The sequence below is a fragment of the Mauremys reevesii genome, linkage group 18 (assembly GCF_016161935.1).
Source record: "Mauremys reevesii isolate NIE-2019 linkage group 18, ASM1616193v1, whole genome shotgun sequence".
NCBI lineage: Eukaryota > Metazoa > Chordata > Testudines > Geoemydidae > Mauremys > Mauremys reevesii.
In genome coordinates this window covers 7,551,234-7,570,626 of record NC_052640.1, presented here as the reverse complement: position 1 = coordinate 7,570,626, position 19,393 = coordinate 7,551,234, and the positions used below count along the sequence as shown (strand labels likewise).

At 48.8% G+C, this 19,393-nt stretch overlaps 1 protein-coding gene across 4 annotated transcripts in view; it reads right to left on the bottom strand.

Moving 5' to 3' along the window:
- Window positions 1-1,117: 1,117 nt before the first annotated feature.
- The window catches only part of HIP1R (huntingtin interacting protein 1 related), a 63,568-nt gene continuing 45,292 nt past the window's right edge, over window positions 1,118-19,393 (bottom strand). For all 4 annotated transcript variants that reach the window (XM_039504673.1, XM_039504671.1, XM_039504672.1 and 1 more), the window contains 18 exons: window positions 19,135-19,223; window positions 18,507-18,623; window positions 17,508-17,609; window positions 15,990-16,184; window positions 14,901-15,048; window positions 14,013-14,099; window positions 12,949-13,056; window positions 11,423-11,559; window positions 9,526-9,636; window positions 9,204-9,262; window positions 8,731-8,761; window positions 8,537-8,599; window positions 7,779-7,879; window positions 6,920-7,025; window positions 5,845-5,968; window positions 4,816-4,877; window positions 4,026-4,223; window positions 1,118-3,346 (listed from right to left, as the gene is read on the bottom strand). In XM_039504673.1, the coding sequence (XP_039360607.1) occupies window positions 3,299-3,346; window positions 4,026-4,223; window positions 4,816-4,877; window positions 5,845-5,968; window positions 6,920-7,025; window positions 7,779-7,879; window positions 8,537-8,599; window positions 8,731-8,761; window positions 9,204-9,262; window positions 9,526-9,636; window positions 11,423-11,559; window positions 12,949-13,056; window positions 14,013-14,099; window positions 14,901-15,048; window positions 15,990-16,184; window positions 17,508-17,609; window positions 18,507-18,623; window positions 19,135-19,223 (1,886 nt within the window). In that variant the 3' untranslated portion in view covers window positions 1,118-3,298. The remainder of the gene's footprint in view (window positions 3,347-4,025; window positions 4,224-4,815; window positions 4,878-5,844; window positions 5,969-6,919; window positions 7,026-7,778; window positions 7,880-8,536; window positions 8,600-8,730; window positions 8,762-9,203; window positions 9,263-9,525; window positions 9,637-11,422; window positions 11,560-12,948; window positions 13,057-14,012; window positions 14,100-14,900; window positions 15,049-15,989; window positions 16,185-17,507; window positions 17,610-18,506; window positions 18,624-19,134; window positions 19,224-19,393) is intronic.

Below are 19,393 nucleotides of genomic sequence, written 5' to 3'. Positions count from 1 at the left end.
TGCACAGTTATTAAATCGTGACGGCACGAACCTTTTTCCGAACTCGGAATAAGCCAAGCTGTTCTAGAAGGGAAAGAATAAGAAGGGATGAAATAAGGGGGTGGTGCAAACTTTCAGAGGTTAATAGACTGCGATGTACCCTGCCATTAGTATTTATTTCGAGTTTTGGTTGGGCCTTCAAGCACCCAAACCCAACGTTGAATAGTTGCAGAAATGCAGCTCTACTCTCCCCCTCTCCTAAAACACGGCTGCTGTACCGGCGGCCTATGCAAAGAGTGCGAGTGTACGAGCTGTATGTGGCAAGGTGCGTGTATGCAGCAGGGTGTCTATTTGCTCAGACATGTTGACATGCTTTAGACCAACGACAGTAACTTGGCAACACTGGGTCAGTTTTAGACCAAGTCTCCCAGGGTTGGTTTGTTTTTCCCTAAGATTCTCATTAATTGCTGACTTCAGCGGCTATGAGCTGGAAGGCTCCTGTCCAAAGCCACAGGCTGCCATCTCCCTTTGAGCTCTTTGTGTGCAGCCTCACTTTCACCTAACGGTGCCCATCAGTTCCCTGTTTCCAGTGTGAGGGGGTGCCCCTTATATCGACGGGGAACAGGCTGAGAGTCCCCTCCATGTGAGATTTCCAGCAGTAACTCTTCTCCCCTACAACTACCCTTCCCCTTAACCATCTTCTCTCCATGTCCTCACAGTCCTCTGCTGTGTCTCCCTAAATATTTGTCCTTCAAAGATGCTCCTAAGCTCTCAGCCCCTGAGCCAGAAGCAAAGAGGAGATGTGTCCAGTTAGGAAAGGCAAGGAAATGAGCTAGCTCAAGCATCAGCTGCTCTGGCCTGGTGCTGCCTCACCTCCACCCAGACAAACCAAACAGTCCCAACCAGCTGCAGTGTTTTAAGAAGGGCCAATTGCCATTTCCAATGCTAAAAATAATTGAACAGAGTGGGGGAAAGTGTGAACAGAAACTTGGTATTCAAGAATGCTTCCTTAATCATAAACCCCACCCAAAACTTAGCTGTTATCTGCATTAACTTGACTCATTAGCAGAACCTGCCCCCTTGTTAAACCGGCTCCCCCTTACCTGCAACAATTTATAATAGAGATATTAGACCCAGGAACACATTTTATTGCTTGTTTGAGATTTACAAAAGAGTACAAAACCAAGCTTTCCTGCTACTAAAAAATAACAAACAGATTTCAGTATAAAAGTCTTCAGTTCTCCTTTTGCTGTGAGAGTTCCATCATGTCTTGTCTTCACACTGAAAAGTTGATCACAAGCAACCGCTGTAGACTACATGTCAGTACTACCTTTAGAAGTGATTTGTGGTGTGGTTGTCTACATGGACATACCTTTAATTAACTGGGGCAGGGTGCAGTGACAGGCCTAATTGTCACCTGGATTCACTTCAATTATCAGAAATCTTGGTTCTGACTGGTCAGATTCCTTAACTGAAATCTTGAAGTGACAAAACTCACTATCCTGGAAGTAAAAAGTGGTTTCAGAAGACAGCAGCCAACATTTTCAACCTGGGGTGTGTTGCTGCATAAATTAACCGTATGCATCCGCATTTGAAATGCTGAGTACAGGGCTCTGTGAACAGGGCTTAAATTCTCATTGAGTAGTTCCTGGAGCTCTGCTCCAGCTGAATTTAAGCTCTGATAGTGAGACAATTCATTATAACATACAGCAGGAGGAGTCTATTTTTTGTCAAAGAATAGTCAAGGTCCAGACTCCAGAGAAACATTTTTTCACACTGCAGTAACCATAAGTAAAGATTTCAGGGTCTGTTCAAAAGTGTCTGGTGGTCCACATTTGGTTAGTGGTTTGCCTACTGACTCCCCCTGCAGTACAGCATCAGACCACGATACTGCCTGTGCCATGCTCTCAGCAGTGGAGGAGGCGAAGTACCAAATGACTGGTGTGGGGGGAAAAAAGGCCGGTGCATGGCTCTATGCTGCTGATCAAACAATGCATGAAGACAACCACACTTCCAGTGGCAATGTGCCAGTGACGTCTCCCCCACAGTAGAGAACAAACAGGATGGGAAGTGGGAGTTGAAGCCGGTTCCAGGCTCTCCCTAAGCATTCTGTACTGAAGAGCAGTCACATATTCCTATATACATCACTTCCTCGGGCCAGAGAGACACTGTAGGTCTAAAACATTCCCATCTAGTGCCTGCAATCCCAACAGTGCAGCACTGGGCTAGGGCATGAGACCCAGGACCTGAAACTGACTTCACAAACGAGAGCTACAATGCGCTATAGTGAACGTGACTATGGTCCATAAACAGCAAGAAAGGCAAAAAAAATATATTATTTAAATAAAATGTTCTCAAATCTAAATGTTACTAGGAACTCAGGGAAAAGAATTTTTATAGTATTTAAACCAACGGTGTCTCTTTAAATTAACATCTCCCCAAAATTTCTTATTGCTGCAGACTTTCTACCAATAATTATTACATGGATATTATACACCAAGATTGTTTAATTCTGATAATTATCTTAACTATAAACAGTGAAACTATTCCCCTGACCTTGATCCATTAATAAGAAAAAAGTTTGCACCCTTATTGCCATCATATATATTAACTAGTTCTCCCCTGTATGAGCCCTGTTTCTTTAAAAACATTTAAACATTGACAGTTTAAAACTAAATGATGCCTCTTCCTTTGAGTACTTACCCCTGCAGAGACATCCGTTACCCTTTCTCAACCTGCCACATTGTTAAAGCAAATGGCTGCAAGAAAAGAGCAACTTCCTACTTTAAAAACATTTCACATTTCCTTAAAGTTTGTGCACTACAGTAGTGAGCTACACCTACATTTACTTAAGATTCCTATTGCTGATAAATTAAAAAAAAAATCAACTAGGAGAGCTACTCCAATCGCTTTCTGTATAACTGATGTGCCACGTGGCATCGTTAGCATTGCTTTAGTAAACGACAGTGACCCAACCGTTCTAGTGACAGAAAGGAAGTGTAAAGTCATGTTATTCTTCACATGTGGCAGTCAGGAGATCCAGCCGAACAACAACAGCCTGCCAGCTTGAAGGCAATTCTTGGGTTAATCCAGTTAGTATCTGTTTAAAACACAGATAAAACAGCTTTGGAATGCCTACATCATGGTACGTGGAGCTCTTCCTAGACTCCCTGTGAGGGGAAACGTGGTGCCCGCACCGTCCGAGCCTAGCAGGAATCCTAGCCCCCACCACCAAGACGAAGTGTACTGTGGCTGGAAGGCGAATGCAGCAGCCTATGCCTCCTCTTCCTTTTGTGCTGAATCGACTTCTGTATCCCGCCTAGAAATTTACAATGCGGGCCTGAAAAACGCCGTCATGCTGCTCCAGCTAAAAATGCAATGTGGAAAAAAAACATGAATCAGTTCCGTTGGTAAGAGGCATCATCATCACCAGTGCGAATGGCAACCACCACAGCTGGGTCCTTTCGACAAAGCAGTAGTGAAAGAACTGTCAACGTGCCCTCCTGCCCCATTCTCCGAACCGCAGTAACCATCATCACAAGGGGAACTCTCTGCCCTTCATCTGGAACTTGACTGTAGGTTGTGTGGGGCAGGGACCTACCTAATTCCATCTCTAAGACCCACCTAGCCCACCTCTGCACTGGGAATAAATAATAATCACTGGTCTCCCAGAGGGCAGGTGCACTGCTGCTCCATTTCCCCCACGTCAGAATTCCTGGCTAGCTGGCAGGACTGACAGAGGCCCACACACCCACCCCTTATTTGTATGAATCCCACCAGCTTATGGATTGAAGTGCATTGGGGACTATTCATGCTGAAAACACTGAGTGCAGGCAGCAGACAGGGTGTTGGACTGGGCTCAGCTCTGGGAACTGCAGTTCCCATGTTCTAATTCCAGCTCTGCCACTGACTCGCTGTGTAGCCCCAAGCCTGTTGCTTCATTTGGCTGTGCCTCAGTTTCCCCCTACATCAAACAAGGATAAATAAGACACAGCAACCACCAGGGGTGTTTAGTTAGCTGAAGGGGAATGGATCAGAGCGAATACCTCACAGTCCTGTTTTAGGGGGTAGGCAGGTTTCTGAGCCAGTGGTGGCTTCTTCAAGATGCTCCGCCTTGGAGCCACAGCTAGTTTCCCCTCATCTGGGTCTTCATACACTCCAGCCAAAGCATAATGCTTCTTCCTCAGCTCGCCGAGACGAATTCGCTCGTTCTCCAGCTTCTTCTCTAGTTCCAGCACCTTCACCTGCATAACAAGAAGCCCTTTACTCTCTAACCCCAAGTGCTGGGTGCACATCGCTATGATCCCTCTAGTCAGGCAACAGCAGTCAGAGAAGGGGACCATTCTCCCATCACATTATGGTTTATGACACTCTCGATCATGGCTATGTTCTTTTCCAGGTCTGTAATGGGGCCTAAAGCTCTTAACAGTATCACAGGGATCTCCTACCCCAGAAATGCAGCCACTTCTGGGGTAGAACGTGGCAGCCATTCTGCACCAGGATCACCATATAACAAGGTTAACCTTAGAGTGAGCTTTAGGAGGGGATGTGATGAAGACATTTCTGCTGTTGAACCACAAACTGAATTTTAGGCAGCTTCAGTGTCCCATCCAAATTCAATCTTGGCTAATACATTCTGCTATATACGCCTGTTCTAGGAGACTGAACTCTTTGGCAACAAGGTCAGTTATGTCCCGTTTTATTGCTGAAGATTGGATACACAACACTGTCTGCTTAAATCCATACCAGAGATTCTCAGAGACTAGTTCTGAGAGTTGCTAGATCAGTAAAAGGAACCTAGCCCTGTTTGCTTATTCTCAGCAAGGGGTGGCATACCTGCGTCTCCATTTCTTCCTTCTTCAGTTTGATTAGCGACATGCCAGAGAAGTCCATAGTATCTTGTGGGGTGAGAGAGAGGGGGGGGGTTATCCTGTAGCTTACAAGGATCATGTCCCAACAACGATACAGAACAGAGCCAGCTGGACACATACACTCACTCAGTCCAAATAGGTGGGGAAAGTGCTAGTGTAACCCACTGGTGAGTGTGTTACTGACCCTTTCTCTGTGCCCAATCCACAGCTGATGCAAGTATGTCTCAATCCCAGGCGCAGAGCCATGATGACTCGAACTAGATCAATCTCTAGCAGCTCACACTTCTAGCTTTGGAGTTCGATCCCCAGTGTGTCAGCCAGGATGGCTGCTGTCACACTAGTTCCCTGGAAGGGACCCAAATATTTATGGGAAAAGACTGAAAAATTTGATCCTGTAACAGCTACTTTTCTCCTAGTCCCTGTGGAAGTTATTAGAAATCACATCCTATACTGTGTCTCCATTATGGAATATTTCACATTAAATGAATGCTAAACTATCCCAAAAATTATTTTTAGAAGTTCAATCACTGAAATGTTTTAAGGAACAATTGCAGCTGGTTGTTGGTGTGAGACTGCAAGATAATGATACTCAGCTCCTCCTGGCTGCATTGCAATTTGGGCCTGTAATTCACAGTCAGTAGTTCAGGCCTGCCTGAATGTTTGGAGCCTAGACAAAGCCCTTAAGATGGCCCTGTGGAGGTGCAGAATAGATGATGGTAAAAATGACTGAATGTGATTCCCAGAGGCCAAATAGAGGCCTAGGTCTCTGCAGGCCAAGAGCCCAAAACCCCAAAACCCCACAATGTGGGAATCCCATAGCACTTAACACTGATCCACCTTTATATTCTCCTCCCACCAGCCCTGTACGTGCACTTAGCAGAAAGCGTATAAATTATCTGCTCATTTGAAATGCACATGAACTGACACTTGGAGTCGGTGTGCGAGTCATGGATATTTCTGCACTGAAACCCCCAAGGCTCTGTTTACACCTCACCTTTGTCTTCAATCTGCTCTTGTCCGGACTTAGTGGAAGCCACAACATTGGCAGCCATTTCATTTACATTGCGTGAGCACTCCTGCAGCTTGCCCAGGTTCCTGCTGTTCTTATCGGCTTTCACCTGCAACGATCAGCCAGGTGTTTTCAGAGTTACTTAGCCACAAGGGAAATGCAAAGAGACGCCAGTTTTTTGTATCTATGCAAACGCTTCCAAATGTGTGTGTGAATGGAAACCTGAACTCTTTATATTCTACTCAGAGCTAAAGAAGACACAGCTAAGCTGCGGAAATGGAAAAGGGGCAAGACATCATTTGCTTTTGTTTGAAAGACTCTGGTTAGACACTGCATCAAGCAGCCTAGGCCCAGCCTCTAGGTTTTGTTTTTAAAAGGTTATTAGAAATGTTTTCTTATTTTGTTCATTTAAATATTCCTGCAGCAGCATGCTGCTAGGCCATGAGACCCTGAAGATGAAATGTACTAGAAGCAAGTGTGAAATTGACTAGTTTATTTTCATTGTCCAATGTGACCAAAATAAGTGAACTAACAAAGCATCAGTGGTGAAAAATAAAACAAGCTTTTAACATACTTTTAGTTTTAATCAACTGACGTCACAACACTGATAAAATAACCCTAATATCCATCTACCTATCAATCATTTTTAACCTTTCAAAACCTCTTTTGTCCATATACACTGGAAAGGTGGCAGAAAATGGAATATATATAATCTCCAGCACAGATATCTACAGTTATTTATTCTGGGGTTTTGTGTTGGAATCAGAACTCTTGCTACAGAGTCAGCTCGAAAGGAGAGGCAAGAAGGTTTTGTATCCTCTTTTCAGAGGCCAGCCCTTCTGGAGATGAAGGATTCAACATCTCACTTTAAACAAAAACATAATTAAATGGAAAAGTAATAATTCCTCTCCAAAAGGGAGTTTTGCTTAGCTTGCACTGATTCTGAAGGGGAGGCAGACCCCCACACATTGATGCCTAGATGTGTCCCCACCAGAACAACAGAGGAGACACTTGTCACAGCTTTCACCTCTTTCTTATGCATTTCTGTTCAAAAGTTTACCTTGGATGCAGCCACCAACTGGGCTGTGCTGGCTGCAATCTCATGGGAGCAGACGATCAGTTCTTCATATTTGCCCGTATGCAGAACCACTCTGTCTGCAGATTCTCTAGAATATAGATCAACAGTGAAGTCTGATCAGAGAAGCCTGACATAAATTTAAAGTAGGGAAGTGCAAAGCTATTTATCCTTCAAACTCTGCATGTGGCTTTAAATAATTGCTTGCAAAGCTTTTCTTTGAAAGGGTTCGTGTATAGAGGAAACATGCTAAAACCCCAGAGTCTAGAAGTACTTGAAGGGACGATTAGAGGGGTCCTGGATTCAGGCTATCAGAAAACAAAACTTCCTTGCTGTGAAATGTATTAGGCTGTAGAATATTCTCCCACAGACGCAATCCTACCATTCACGCCGGTCAGAATGGAGCTCAGACTCCTGGCAGGACTGAGCCCTACATTATTACCACTATGTCAATCGGGGTAACACCCAAAATGTATTCAATATTTGCTAACAAGAGGAAGCAAAATCCTTCTCCTGAGACAAACCTTACAATCTAACATCTGTATTATTAGGGGTCGATGACAAGGGGAAGGTGGGGCAGCAGACTGGGAGACAGCACTAGCTGTTCAATTGATTGAGGGACTTGGCTCTAGAGAACTGGGATCCTAACCCATATAGTCTATTTGGTCAGCTCTAAATTCAGTTGCTAGGAAACCGGAGCGCACATTGGTTACAGGTTACAGCATATACAGGGGTTCTGTACACCCATAGTGCAGCACATACTGAAGGAAACCTCCTGTGCAGTGCCTGAGAAACATTTCCAATCTGTGACTATTTAAAACCGACAGGCATCGCAGATACCTACACGAGCTGTGTGGCTCCCCATCCCACAGCTTTGGAGGCAGAGATCAAGCCTTCCGTCCAACGGGAGTTCTTAGCATAAAATTCTTGTGTCGTTGCTGCCCCCTGTTGTCACGAAAATGTTAGGTTGCATTTAATAGGACACACTTTGCATCAGTTTCTAAATAAGCAATCAACATATCAAAATAGATGTCACATTTTCAAATTGTTCTTAAAAGTTTCAGCTCCCTTGAATACACCATGCACCCGGGGCACTGTGGTCAAACAAACTTATGCGACCAAAAACATAGAACATGCAGGTTAAATTTTCCCAAAACTGTGAGGCTCCTAAATCCATATCCAGGTACCTACCCAGAAGTGGCCCAATTTGCAGAAGTGCTGTGCCCAAAGTCAGTGGGAGCTGCAGGCTCTCCACATCTCTGACAAATCAGGTCACATTCACTTAAATGCCTAAATCTATAATTCTAGGCCCCCCAGGATTGAAAATTTTGACTTCTGTTTAAAATAGACTGGATTGGGTCGTCGTCATCCTCTGTACATTGACCAGGCTTGTTACGATGAGCGCAAACATCTCCTAAAAGCACAGGTTATGGATGCCTTTTTCAATAAACACCCCACGTTTCACAGTGTACAGTCTGCTTTAGAAACTGTGACGTTAAGTTAATGTTTGCGCAAGTCGAGCAATTTTTGAAAAAAAATCCTCCAATATTTCATGTCAACCCACAAAGAGGAGTGGCTGTATGATCCCAAAGGGAGCCTTACCCTTCCACTTTCCACAATCTCTTTCTGTAGGTTGGTGGATGTCATTACGAGAAGCCTAATAGCCTGAAACAAATCAAAGCAGACGCCATTGTTTTACAAGGCTTTTATAAAGAGCGATTGCTCAGCCAAGCATTTTAAGTTACACCACATATTTCCAGGAATTTTAATGTAGGTTTAATATCAGAAATACCGACCTTCATCAGATCAGTGCAGGAGTTCAAAATTCTGTCGGAAACAAGGAGAAAATATTTAGCAAGTTTGATTGAGGGAACATCTTCCGTGTGATTAACATAAAATGGAAATTAAACTAGATCAAGGGGAACCTGGTTTGAGGGACCCCAGAAAACAGCTTCAAAACAGATGCAGCAATGTACAGTACGTGTAGTTTTGCAGTAAAATACATTTTAGCCCAGCATGTTATATTGGGGACGTGCTTTCTCCCCACTCTGCATGACATAACGTCTTGCTTGAACATAAGAAATCCAACCGTGCTGCTGTTGGTGATGGAACAAGGCACACGAAAGGCAGGCTTGTCAACAGAGACACCACTACACAGACGGCTTCGTTTGAAGAGAGCTATGTCCTCAGTAACAGCTCTTCCCCTCAAAAAGAGACGCTCTGGATCCCACACGTGCTAACTCCCCTTTAGTTGATGCTTTTTACTCACCTCTCGTTCACTTCTAGTTTAACGCCGGAGCTTTTATTTCGGGCCTGATTCATCATCTCCTGTTGAGAAGACAGGAAGAGGTGGTTAAAAACTGCCACCTGATTGGCTGTGGTAGGAAAAATAAAGGAAGAGGGTTTCCCTTCATGAGATCCTGTCAAATGAACTGACGTGGTCAGGTCTGAGAATTCTGGATCCCTGTCTGCCTCGGGGACCTTGATTCAAGTGTGACAGACACGCAGCTCTACTGGGACTCAGGCCAGAAGTCTCACACAGATTGCCAATTTTTCTCTGCTAGACACAGAGTCCACGGTCTTCACCTCACCTCTATCCTTCTGACAGCATCTTCAATCGCTGCTGAGGTGGAGGACATTTCCTTATCAACCATATCACCCAGCTCTTCTTGCTTGATGTCTAAGCTTTTAGGTCTCAGCTCCTGGCAAAGGGAAGAAAGCGACGAGCCAGCGTGAAATCAGGCGCCAGGATAAAAACTTTCGCAAAGATTTCAAACAAACAACTAGCAAGAATCTCTCTTTGGCCTGGAAAGAGCAAAACCCCAAGAACACAAAACTCCACAACGATGAAGAGCTGGGAATGATCCAGGTGAACCTGAGTCTTGCAGTAAATATATCAGAGAATCTCAGAGAGGTTCAAAGGGTCATAAAGGAAGTTTGATTTTCCATTTAAAGAAAACACTCCAAAACCAGGGACAGACCTGCATTCAGGCAGCAGAAGTGCTGCGGTAGCTTTCCAGAGCACGCGGAAGGCAGAAGAGCTCATTGTGCTAGAAGTTAGTAGCATATTGATGTATAATGCTAGTGGCGATTTTGGGGCAGGAGGGTGTATGTGGATTTGCACATTTTTCATGGTTTCAGGGAGCCATTTACTGGGCTAAAATAACCTGATCTGGTCTAAGGGTATTTCCACTGAAATGCTCCCCACGATCATGTTATTTCCACCCCTATAAATGGCTCCTGGAATTAAAACAAAGCACACAGGGAATTTAAAAAAAAAATCAAATACAAAACTTGAGATATTGGCCTTTGATCAGGTTCCTGCAGAACCCAAATGCACAGGAGAGAGAGATTCAAATGAGATCTTAGGTCAGGATTGTCCCCCAATCTGTGCTTGTACAGCCCCCAGCACAACGGAGCCTGCTCCCACAAAAATACAAATAGAATGAATGTGTCAAGGCGCCAGGCTCTCAGCGATGCCTTCACCACCATTACGTTCATTTGGGGGTTGTTTTTTTAATCTAAAAAGAAAAAAATAGTCATTTGTTCCACATTAATATCTAGACCAGATCATAAAGAATGAGACATGAAACCAATTCCAAAAGAAAGCTTCCTTTTTCCGGCCGGGGCTTGGACTGCTGGACAATAATTCAATACACACTTAGCTTTTAAAGTGTTACCAAATACAAACAGAACTCCTGCCCCGTGACTGCAACAAAAAGAAGTGAGAGGGGGTTTAAGGAAAGAGGTGACGGGCTAAGGGAGGTTGGAATACATCACAGCTCTGGATTTATGGCGCAGAGTAGTGAGGAGGGAGGGGCAGCCGTGGATGGAAGAGAAGCGAGTCCCTCGTGCTAGCGCTCACCACAGTGAATGCATAATTGCCTGCCAGTCTAAGACACAATGGTGGGATCCTTTGGGGGCCAGCTGGTGGTACCAAGAGCAAATGCCCATCAGGATGAGACTTGAGGAGGGAGATGTTCTGGGACCTGGAATAGTCATTTCTGAAGAAGGTAAAAATGCCATGTCTAAAACCCAAGCCAGTCCCCAGGCTCGGCTATAACAAGCTGGAAGGCTCCAACAGACTTTCCAGCAAGAGAAAAAAGTGAAAGGTGTTAAGCTCCTGGCTGCTAAGCACTAATCTGCACTCATCGCTAGCCAGCAGAAGCCACATCCCTGCAGAGCAAAGGCCTAACGTTGCCGCTATAAATAGAAACCAGGAAACCACCTGGGTCTGCCGTGCAAGTCAACAGTGGCAGAGGAAGCCATGGGGCGCCACTTGCGGACGCTATTTCGTTTCCATCTGAATCATCTGAGCATCCTCCTACTTGCATGTCTCGGCCCCAGTGGGTCAAATCCTTTCCTGGTGTGGCTCCTCTGGATTGGCTGGAGTTACACCCAGGGTGGATTTGTCCCAAGACAATGATGTGTGGCTAAGACGAAGTGCTCCTCCACGAGTGTATCCCCACGCCGAGGATCACCCCCTACCTGGCCCAGTTGAAGGATGCCCTGTAGAGTTCTCCTCACATCCTCCGGGTTTGCCTGTCTCAGCAACTGCTTATCCTTCAGCTCGTTCAGATACCCCAGACTCCGATGCCCACAGGCCCTGCAGGTTTCAGTTAATTCTGACAGGAGAAAGAATCTCAGTTATGGCAAAGGATTAAAAAATATGTAGGCAGTTTGTTTCCTTTGCGTGAGGGGGGTATGGTCTAGTGGTCCGAGCACAGGACTGAGGGCCAGAAGGTCCTGAGTTCTAATCCTCACATTGACACACTGACTCCCTCTGGGCCTTTTTCCTCACACACGCTGGGTGGGTTAAGCAACGTTTGTAAAATGCTTTGAAGAGTGTGATCTTAGTGCCAAGTATTACAGTGGAGAAGAGAAAACAAACAGGAAAGGCCACTAGCCATAGGAGAGAGTCATGTGAACAAACAAGGCAAGGCAGGAAATAGGGAAGTAGCATGGCCTAGTGGCCAGAGCACTGGACTGGAACTTGGAAGAGATGGGTGGCTGTGCCATTAACTCGCTGCGTGCCCTTTAGCAAGTAACATTGTTTCTCTGGGTCTGTTTCCCTGCCCACTCTTTGTCCATCTTGTCTAGTTCAAAAGGAAGCTCTCTGGGGCAGGGACTCTCTCACTACATGTTTGCACACTGCAGCGCTGATATAGCTAGGCGCTAGTGTCATACAAAATAAGGGACAGCCTGCTTCAGGGAAGGCTTTGCATTCATCCATGGCAAAGAAGGAAGATTGCCCATAACATTCAATTAGTGCATGTCTGGACAACAGAAAGGAAGATCTGCTGAAGCCTGCGCCACATTTAGTAACCGTAGAGAGGCACTTAGTCAGATCTGCTCTCTCCAGCCCTAACCACTACATAGTGAGTCACTCAAAACCCCTCCAGCAGACACGAACCTTCCTGCTCATCATCAGATGTGCCCCTCACCTAGCAGCACAAGAAAGTACCGGCTGCACGTGCACATCCTCTTTCCATCAGCCAGGCACCGAGAGCAACAGTGGGTTCTGCCACACTCCCGCATTCCATGTGGGTTGGGCGGGCCCCAGAGGCAAATGGGGAGAGAGTTGTTTGCAAACCTGCACCAACCTCTGGCATCTGCTGATTAAGTGAAGCTGGAAATCTGGGCAGGTGTTGAGAGCAGGGGCGAGCCCGTGAACTTGTCACTACAAGGCATTAGATGTCTTAGCGGGCTGGGTCTCAGTCCAGTGTCTGCATCACACAAGCTACCAGCACCTTTGGCACTAAAGGGCACCATGCTGGCAGAGAGACCAAGGCCTGACTGGACCATTGAGATCAAAGTCCCCTGTTCCCTAGGGCGATCTCGCACATCAGGCTGGAGGCACCTCAGCAGGGTAGTGCGGGGATCCTGCACTGGTCCAGGCTACCCCGTGGCTGCCCTGGGAGTAAACAGGACACAGGGCTGCCCGGCTGGTGCCAGTCCTAACTGCGCCAGAGTTTTTGAAAGCGCCTAAAGCAGGCTTTGGGTTCATTACTCACTGTCGGCATGGTCAGTGGGTGCCATGTGGGACGTGGCACTGCCATTCACGATGGTGTCGGCAGTCAAGTGAGCAAACTGGGCCAGGGCCGCCACCAACCCAGTGGCATCTAGAGGAACAAAGAGAGACAGGCCGCAGGGTGAGCACTGGACACCGACGCTCTCACGCAAAGGTCTCTGCGCCAGCGAAACGTTTCAGGGATCATTCTAGGCGGGAAGTTGCCTGCTTGCTGGCCATCGGCTCGCCCTTCTCCTCCCCTACACCAAGCGTTTGTCAGCGACCCCCAGAGCAGTGTCCGAAGCACCAATGCTCAGATCTGGGACACGCGGTGAATCGGTAACTGCCTGACGAGCGCAGAGCAGTCCACGCACAGACCTGGGAGCCAGGGACTCCTGCACCCTAGTCCGAGCTCCAGCACCGACTCACTGGGTGACCCTGCGTAAAATCACCCTGGCCAGCCTTTGCACGAACAGGAGCCTGATGTCGAGGCCAAAGGGACGTCTGCACCTAAGTCACTCGGCTCCCTTTGGAAATCCCACCTGTGGGAGCCTAAATATGAATTTAGGAGGCTGAACAATTTTGGCCTTAATCCCTCCAAGTCTCAGCATCCCCCAATCTGGGAACACTAATTCTTAGCTCCCAGATAGAGAGACTGGGACTTGAATACCCTGAACACAAGAAGAGCCTCATTCGTTAATTCATGTGCATGTATTAAAATGCGCCTGTCAGAGCTCTGGGCTCGCAGAAATGACAGCGTAGGGCCAGCACATCCCACGCTCCCCAACCCACCCACAACCAGAAAATTTCCAGCGCTCGCAATGCCCAACTCCCCCAGCCTCTCAGCACCCCAGGGTATTGAACATGGCCTGTCGCCGTGCGATTTCTTTCTTTATTTACACCCCATGGATTTCACAGACACATTAAGCACACGGAACTGTTCAGGTCTGGACCAAATCGCAGCAACCCCGCCCGAACTCCCTGGTCTGCCCATTTCAGACGTGCCCTCCCGTGCGACTGGCCTCGGTGCCAGCTTCCGATCCAGACTCACGGCCCAGGCGCCTTTACCTGTCATGTTGGTCACATACTGCCCGTGCCCATTCTCCAAGGAGTGCACAGAGTCCAGGGCTGCCTGTGCCCGGCTGATGAGGTAATCTGCAAAGACACCAAGGGCCGAGTGACGGCGAGGAAGGGATTACGTGGGACATGGGCTGAACTAGGCCACGTACCTGTCTGAACAGCCCAAAGCCCTGGAGGGGCTGGATGTTGCAGCTAGGCCCCCATCAGGGGAATTAACCTGTTCCTGGCTTTGCGGGCCATGCTGCCCTAGTTTGACTGCGTTCGTAAGCGAATACCTCCGAGTACTGAGCAAGGAGTCGCCATCCATCGGGGGCCTTTTGAGAGCTACACTTATTTTGCGATGCCTCCTGTTTATGAAGCCCAACACTCCTTCAGCCGTGACCAAGCCGCTGCTGACCTGAGCCCCCTGGGTCAGAAAGCCCTGCGGCTATTCGGCGCGAAGAGCCATTTCCAGACCTGCATCTGAGCCCGGCATCTAAGCCTGGGCACCCACAAGGGCCCAGAAAGCAGAGCTAACAAGCTGTTCTGCCACGGCTCGGCTGGCCAGATGGGGGCCGAGGGTGGGATCAGCGTTACCTGTCCCTTCTAGAGGGGATCTTCCCGCTCCTCGCACTCCAACAGGTGTCCAGCTGACTAAGCCAAAGGGGGCGTTCAAGCAGTATTAGGGTCTGACTCACGAAAGAAGGAAAATTCACCCCTGGGAAAGCCCAGGAGCCCAGAACCCCTCAGGCTCAATATTTAGCCAAGAAGACAGTGCCAGGGAGGCTCATGGGGCAGCGTCACCCACCTGCCAGGGAGAAGGCACAGAGCCAGCTCACATCTGCAAAGCTCGGCTCTCCCTGGCTGCCAACAGCCGTCAGCCGAACAGCTCCCTACCTGGAGAGCTGGTGCATCGGACGTGCAAGGGGTCATCCAGCTTGGCAATGGCGTCTTGGATGATGTTCTCTGCCTCCTTCACCGTCCCCTGGAGCATACCAAACTGGTCATCCAGAAGCTTCTGCTGGAGGCTCTGCTCCTGGTTTTTCTGTGGGTTGTAAACAAACGACATTACACATGCTGCAGGGTCTCGGAGTCCCTCCCAGCCTGCAGCTGTCCACCTCTGCAATAATCATTTCCCATCTGCAGTGCCCTTCCTCCCAGGGTCTCAGTGGGCTTTACAGAGAGTGCTCCAGAGGCTGGTGGGACGTATTCCCTCCATTTCACAGATGGGGAAAACTGAGGAGAAGAGGTAACGTGACTTGCCTGAAGCCACAAAGGGAGTCTCTAGCAGAGCCCAAAAGAGAATCTAGGGTCTGTCTACACTGCAATGAAAACCCCGCGGCTGGCCCGTGCCAGCTGCCTCGGGCTCACAGGGTTCAGGCTAAGGGGCTGTTTAACTGCAGTGTAGATGTTTGGGTTCAGGCTGGAGCCCCTCTTCCCTCCCACTCCTGCCCTCACCCACATGACAGCCACACTATGCTACCATCCAGGAGAGGGAATGAGAAACGGGCGTAGCAGGCCAGGGGGTTATCCGGCATGAGGCCAGTGAATCTTGGGGATATTCAGGAGGCAAAGACGGCCTTTCATTGCAGGATCATACGAAGCCCAAATTAATGGCAGAGTCAAGAACAAACTCCCAGTTCACTGCTCTGACCGCTGGGCAATACACCCTCCCAGAAGGGCAGAGATGTGGAGGGGCTTTGTTTATTGCTGGCTGCAAATCACCTGGAGCTCTGCCCATGAGCGAAGCTGTGTCACTGCAAGTGACCATTCAGGCTGTAAGGGGTTCGCCACGTCAGCCCCGTGACATTTGCAGTCTGACCACAAAGTGATTTCTTTGGCATTAGACAGATTCATTCCACATTAGCTAAGCCTCCTGCCTGGCTCTTTTCTCTGCATGCGCGTCACTCGAGGCCTCAGCAGGTTCCGAGGGATGCTTGGGAAAGGGGCTTCTGCCCTGAGACCCTAAACATTTCTCCCCAGTACCTTTTCCATGAGTTTCCCCTGCAGCTCCCTGATTTCTTTAGCACTCCTCTCTGCCTCCTGGTTCAACAGCAGCTCCTTCTCCTGAATCAGGCCCTTTACAGACAGCAGCTCACACTCCTTCTCGCTCACCGACTTCCTCAGCGAGTCCTTCTCAGCATGCAGGGCTTCCACTTGGGAGTGGAGCTCAGAGCCAGCCTGAAAACAAAGCAGGAAGAGCCAGGGTCTCAAAACTACTCTCTCACAATCCAAGCCCTCAGCACAAATCTCTGCCTGCTCCACTAGGCACCAGATACCAACTAACCCGCATGACAACTGATGCCAGCCTGGGCCAGCCAGCCATGGGGGATTCTTGGCCTTCTAAAGCTCTGGGAAGGAATTTAGTGCTTTAGAAAGCGATGAGGGACCCCTGCTGTTATCCAGCAGCAGGGCAAGCTTCCCTCAGACTGTTCTCCTGGAGAGACCAGCACAGGGGGTGGCATGAGATCACCATGGCCTTGGCCTCTCAACTAGTTAGCACCAAGTCCAGTGGTGGCTTCTGTGAAGAGGACTTGCACCAAGAAGGAACGGGCCTGGGACCCACCAAATTCATTTACACACAGGCCACTGGACAGCCAGCCACAGCCACTGGAGTCAGGGACCTGGACATGAAAGATGTCTAGCCCATGATGAATCCCCCGAGCCAGCCCATCCCCACACAGCAGCTGGGGGGAGATTCTGTGCTGCTCATCTCAGAGGTGCAGCACAGAACTCCCAGCCCAGGGCGAGTCGGCCTACAGGAGCTTTACGCCACCGTTGTGACCTCTGAATCCTGGGCTGCTCCAGGGCTGGCCTGGCCTCCGCTGTAACTTGGGATGGTCCTGGGGGGGTCTAAGTTACAGCAGACTCCCAGGGCTGCCTCATGCAGTACCTCAACCCAGGCCCACTCTGCTGAGACTTGCCAAGGGGGGCTCAGGAAGGCGCCCTAGAGCTGTCCGACACAGGACTGTGCTGTGGAACTCCGCCCCTGGAGGGCTGCCATTCCAGCCCTTTTACTCGCAATAGAGGGGTTGGCACAAGGGTGAAGCTCTCGCGGTTTATCCATGTTCCTTATAACTCCAATTCTGCAAGCTGAGGTCCATTGACAGCCTGCGCAGCCTCTGCAGTATGTTCAGGTCGCCACCTGGTGGATCGTGCACTCGGAGAACCTGGTTTTAATGAGCATGGGGAGGGGGAGAGGAGATCTCCAGGATCTGAGTGGGAGCAGCTGCCTGGTGCCCTGTGGGTCTGAAATGCTGCCTAAGAGGAGCAGGAAGTCTGCCAATGTATTGTGTGGTCATCTACACAAACGCACAGGGGCAGGCATCCTTCATTTCCTTCTCCAGCCTGTCACAAGGATGCCAGACAGGCCCCCACAGTTGAAATGCAGCACCGGGCACTCTCTTACAAGCAGGATTCTGCTTGGAGTCCAATTTGAGGTGGAGTCCACCTCAAAAAGGCAGTCCCCTTCGTGGGCGCGTTCCTACCATCCGGGCCATGTACCTGCTTGGAATGGCTGAGCGAACTCTGAATCTGGGTCAGCTCTTCTTTCTTGGCTTCCAGTTCTCTCTTCAGCTGCTCCATCTGCAAGGTCTGGTCTTCAAGCTACATTTACAGACAGATGGGAATCAGAGAAGGCATCAGGATAGCTCTCCAGTTTTACTTCTGTGCCCACTTAGACAATGGCTTTCTACAGCTTTGCAACCCAGGGGGCCTCGGGCAGGGCAGCCCGACTGCTTAAAGAAACAGGAGCTTACGTTTTCCAGAAGTGACTAGGGATTTTATTTGAGAGCCCTCGTCACGTTCTGAATACCAGACCCCTTTACAGTGCCAAGCTGGGCTCCCATAATCTTTAGTCACATCTGAAAATTTAGACCCATCCTGGAGATTTCATGGACAGATGGACAATAACTCTGGAGGAGATGTGGGTGAAATGTGCCTATAAACCACCTAACTGCCAAGGAATCTGGGCGGCGACAACCTGAGTGATGCAAACCCAGGTCGTTAGGAAGGGTGTGAATCACTAATTGCCCCTGAAGGCAGAGGGCAGGTTATGTACCGGACACAAGGATGAGTACTCGACTGTGCATCCATCACACACGCCATGGGCTAGTCGCCATGGGCTAGGCTTGGGGAATTTCAGTCCCATTCATTCAGGCAGCTGTGCTGGAAAATACAAATGCCAGGGGCTGATTTTTCAGAGCTGCTGAGCGCTCCCAGCTTCCATTGACCTCAAGGTTCAGGGCAGGCTGCTGAGGTGCTGCAGGTGCTCAGCACCTTAGAGAAATCAGGCCAGAGATGATCACTTGATCTCAACACAGCCTCTTATTTTGTGGCTGCCAAACCAGCGCGAAGATGCCTGCGTGTGTAGGAGCAACACAGCTCTACACCCAATTTTTTCAGGTACAAACACGTGCACATTCATTCCTGCAGGAACAAGATCAGCCCTCAAGGCTATTTTGGTCAAAACCAGGGCAGAGCTTTTGGCAGCAGCAGACATACCTTCATCTCCGACTCCCGCTTCACCTGCTCCATCTGAAACGCCAGCTGCTCTTTGACACGAGCCACTTCTTCCTGGCTCTGCTGGGTGACTGTTAGCTGCTTGGCAGTATCTGCATTCTGAGCACAAGAGAGGAGGATTGGAGAGGTGTTTCGGTATATCGGGGGAGGGGCGGGGATGGGGAACATCCAAGCACCACTGCTAGGGTTGAAAGCATTTCATGGCTCATTCAATCGAGTCGATTCAAATTCCAGTTTCCAAATTCCTCATTCGATCCTTTGCCTCTTTACAGGCCAATGAGCCCTGGCAGGATCTGTATTTTGGACAGCACCTTTCATACAAAGTACATATCCCAAAATGCCGCAGGTAACAGAAAAAAAGAAACTGACAGGCCCGAGAAAAGATAAAGGGGTCATGGAGAGACGTAGAAAGACTGCAGATGGCAGGAAGGGGGTCTTCAATGAACAGGGTCGAGGCTGCAGGGACAGACAGAAAAGAGGCCAGGGCTAGACAGGCAGTGGCAGCAGGGGAGTGGAACAGGGAGAGAAAAATATACAAGCTGATTTCTGTGACGCCCTCTGGCTCCGCTAAAGCCCTAGCGATCCTGTAGCCACACGAGCCAGCCCTCACCTTTCGCAGCAGCTCTGCGTGCGTGTTGATGAGCTCGCTGTGTTTCTCTTTCAGCTTGGCGTAGCGCATTTCCGTGGCGCTGGCTTTCTCTGGCAGAGACAAGAACATTCCCAGTGTCAGTTACACCCAGGAACTCCACGCTCTGCACCCTGGCGACTCAGTACTAACCAGCCTTCTAACCCACAGCTACTCACACACACAGGGGAAAAGAACAGCAGAGGCTAGTTGTGAAGTATCATAGAATATCAGGGTTGGAAGG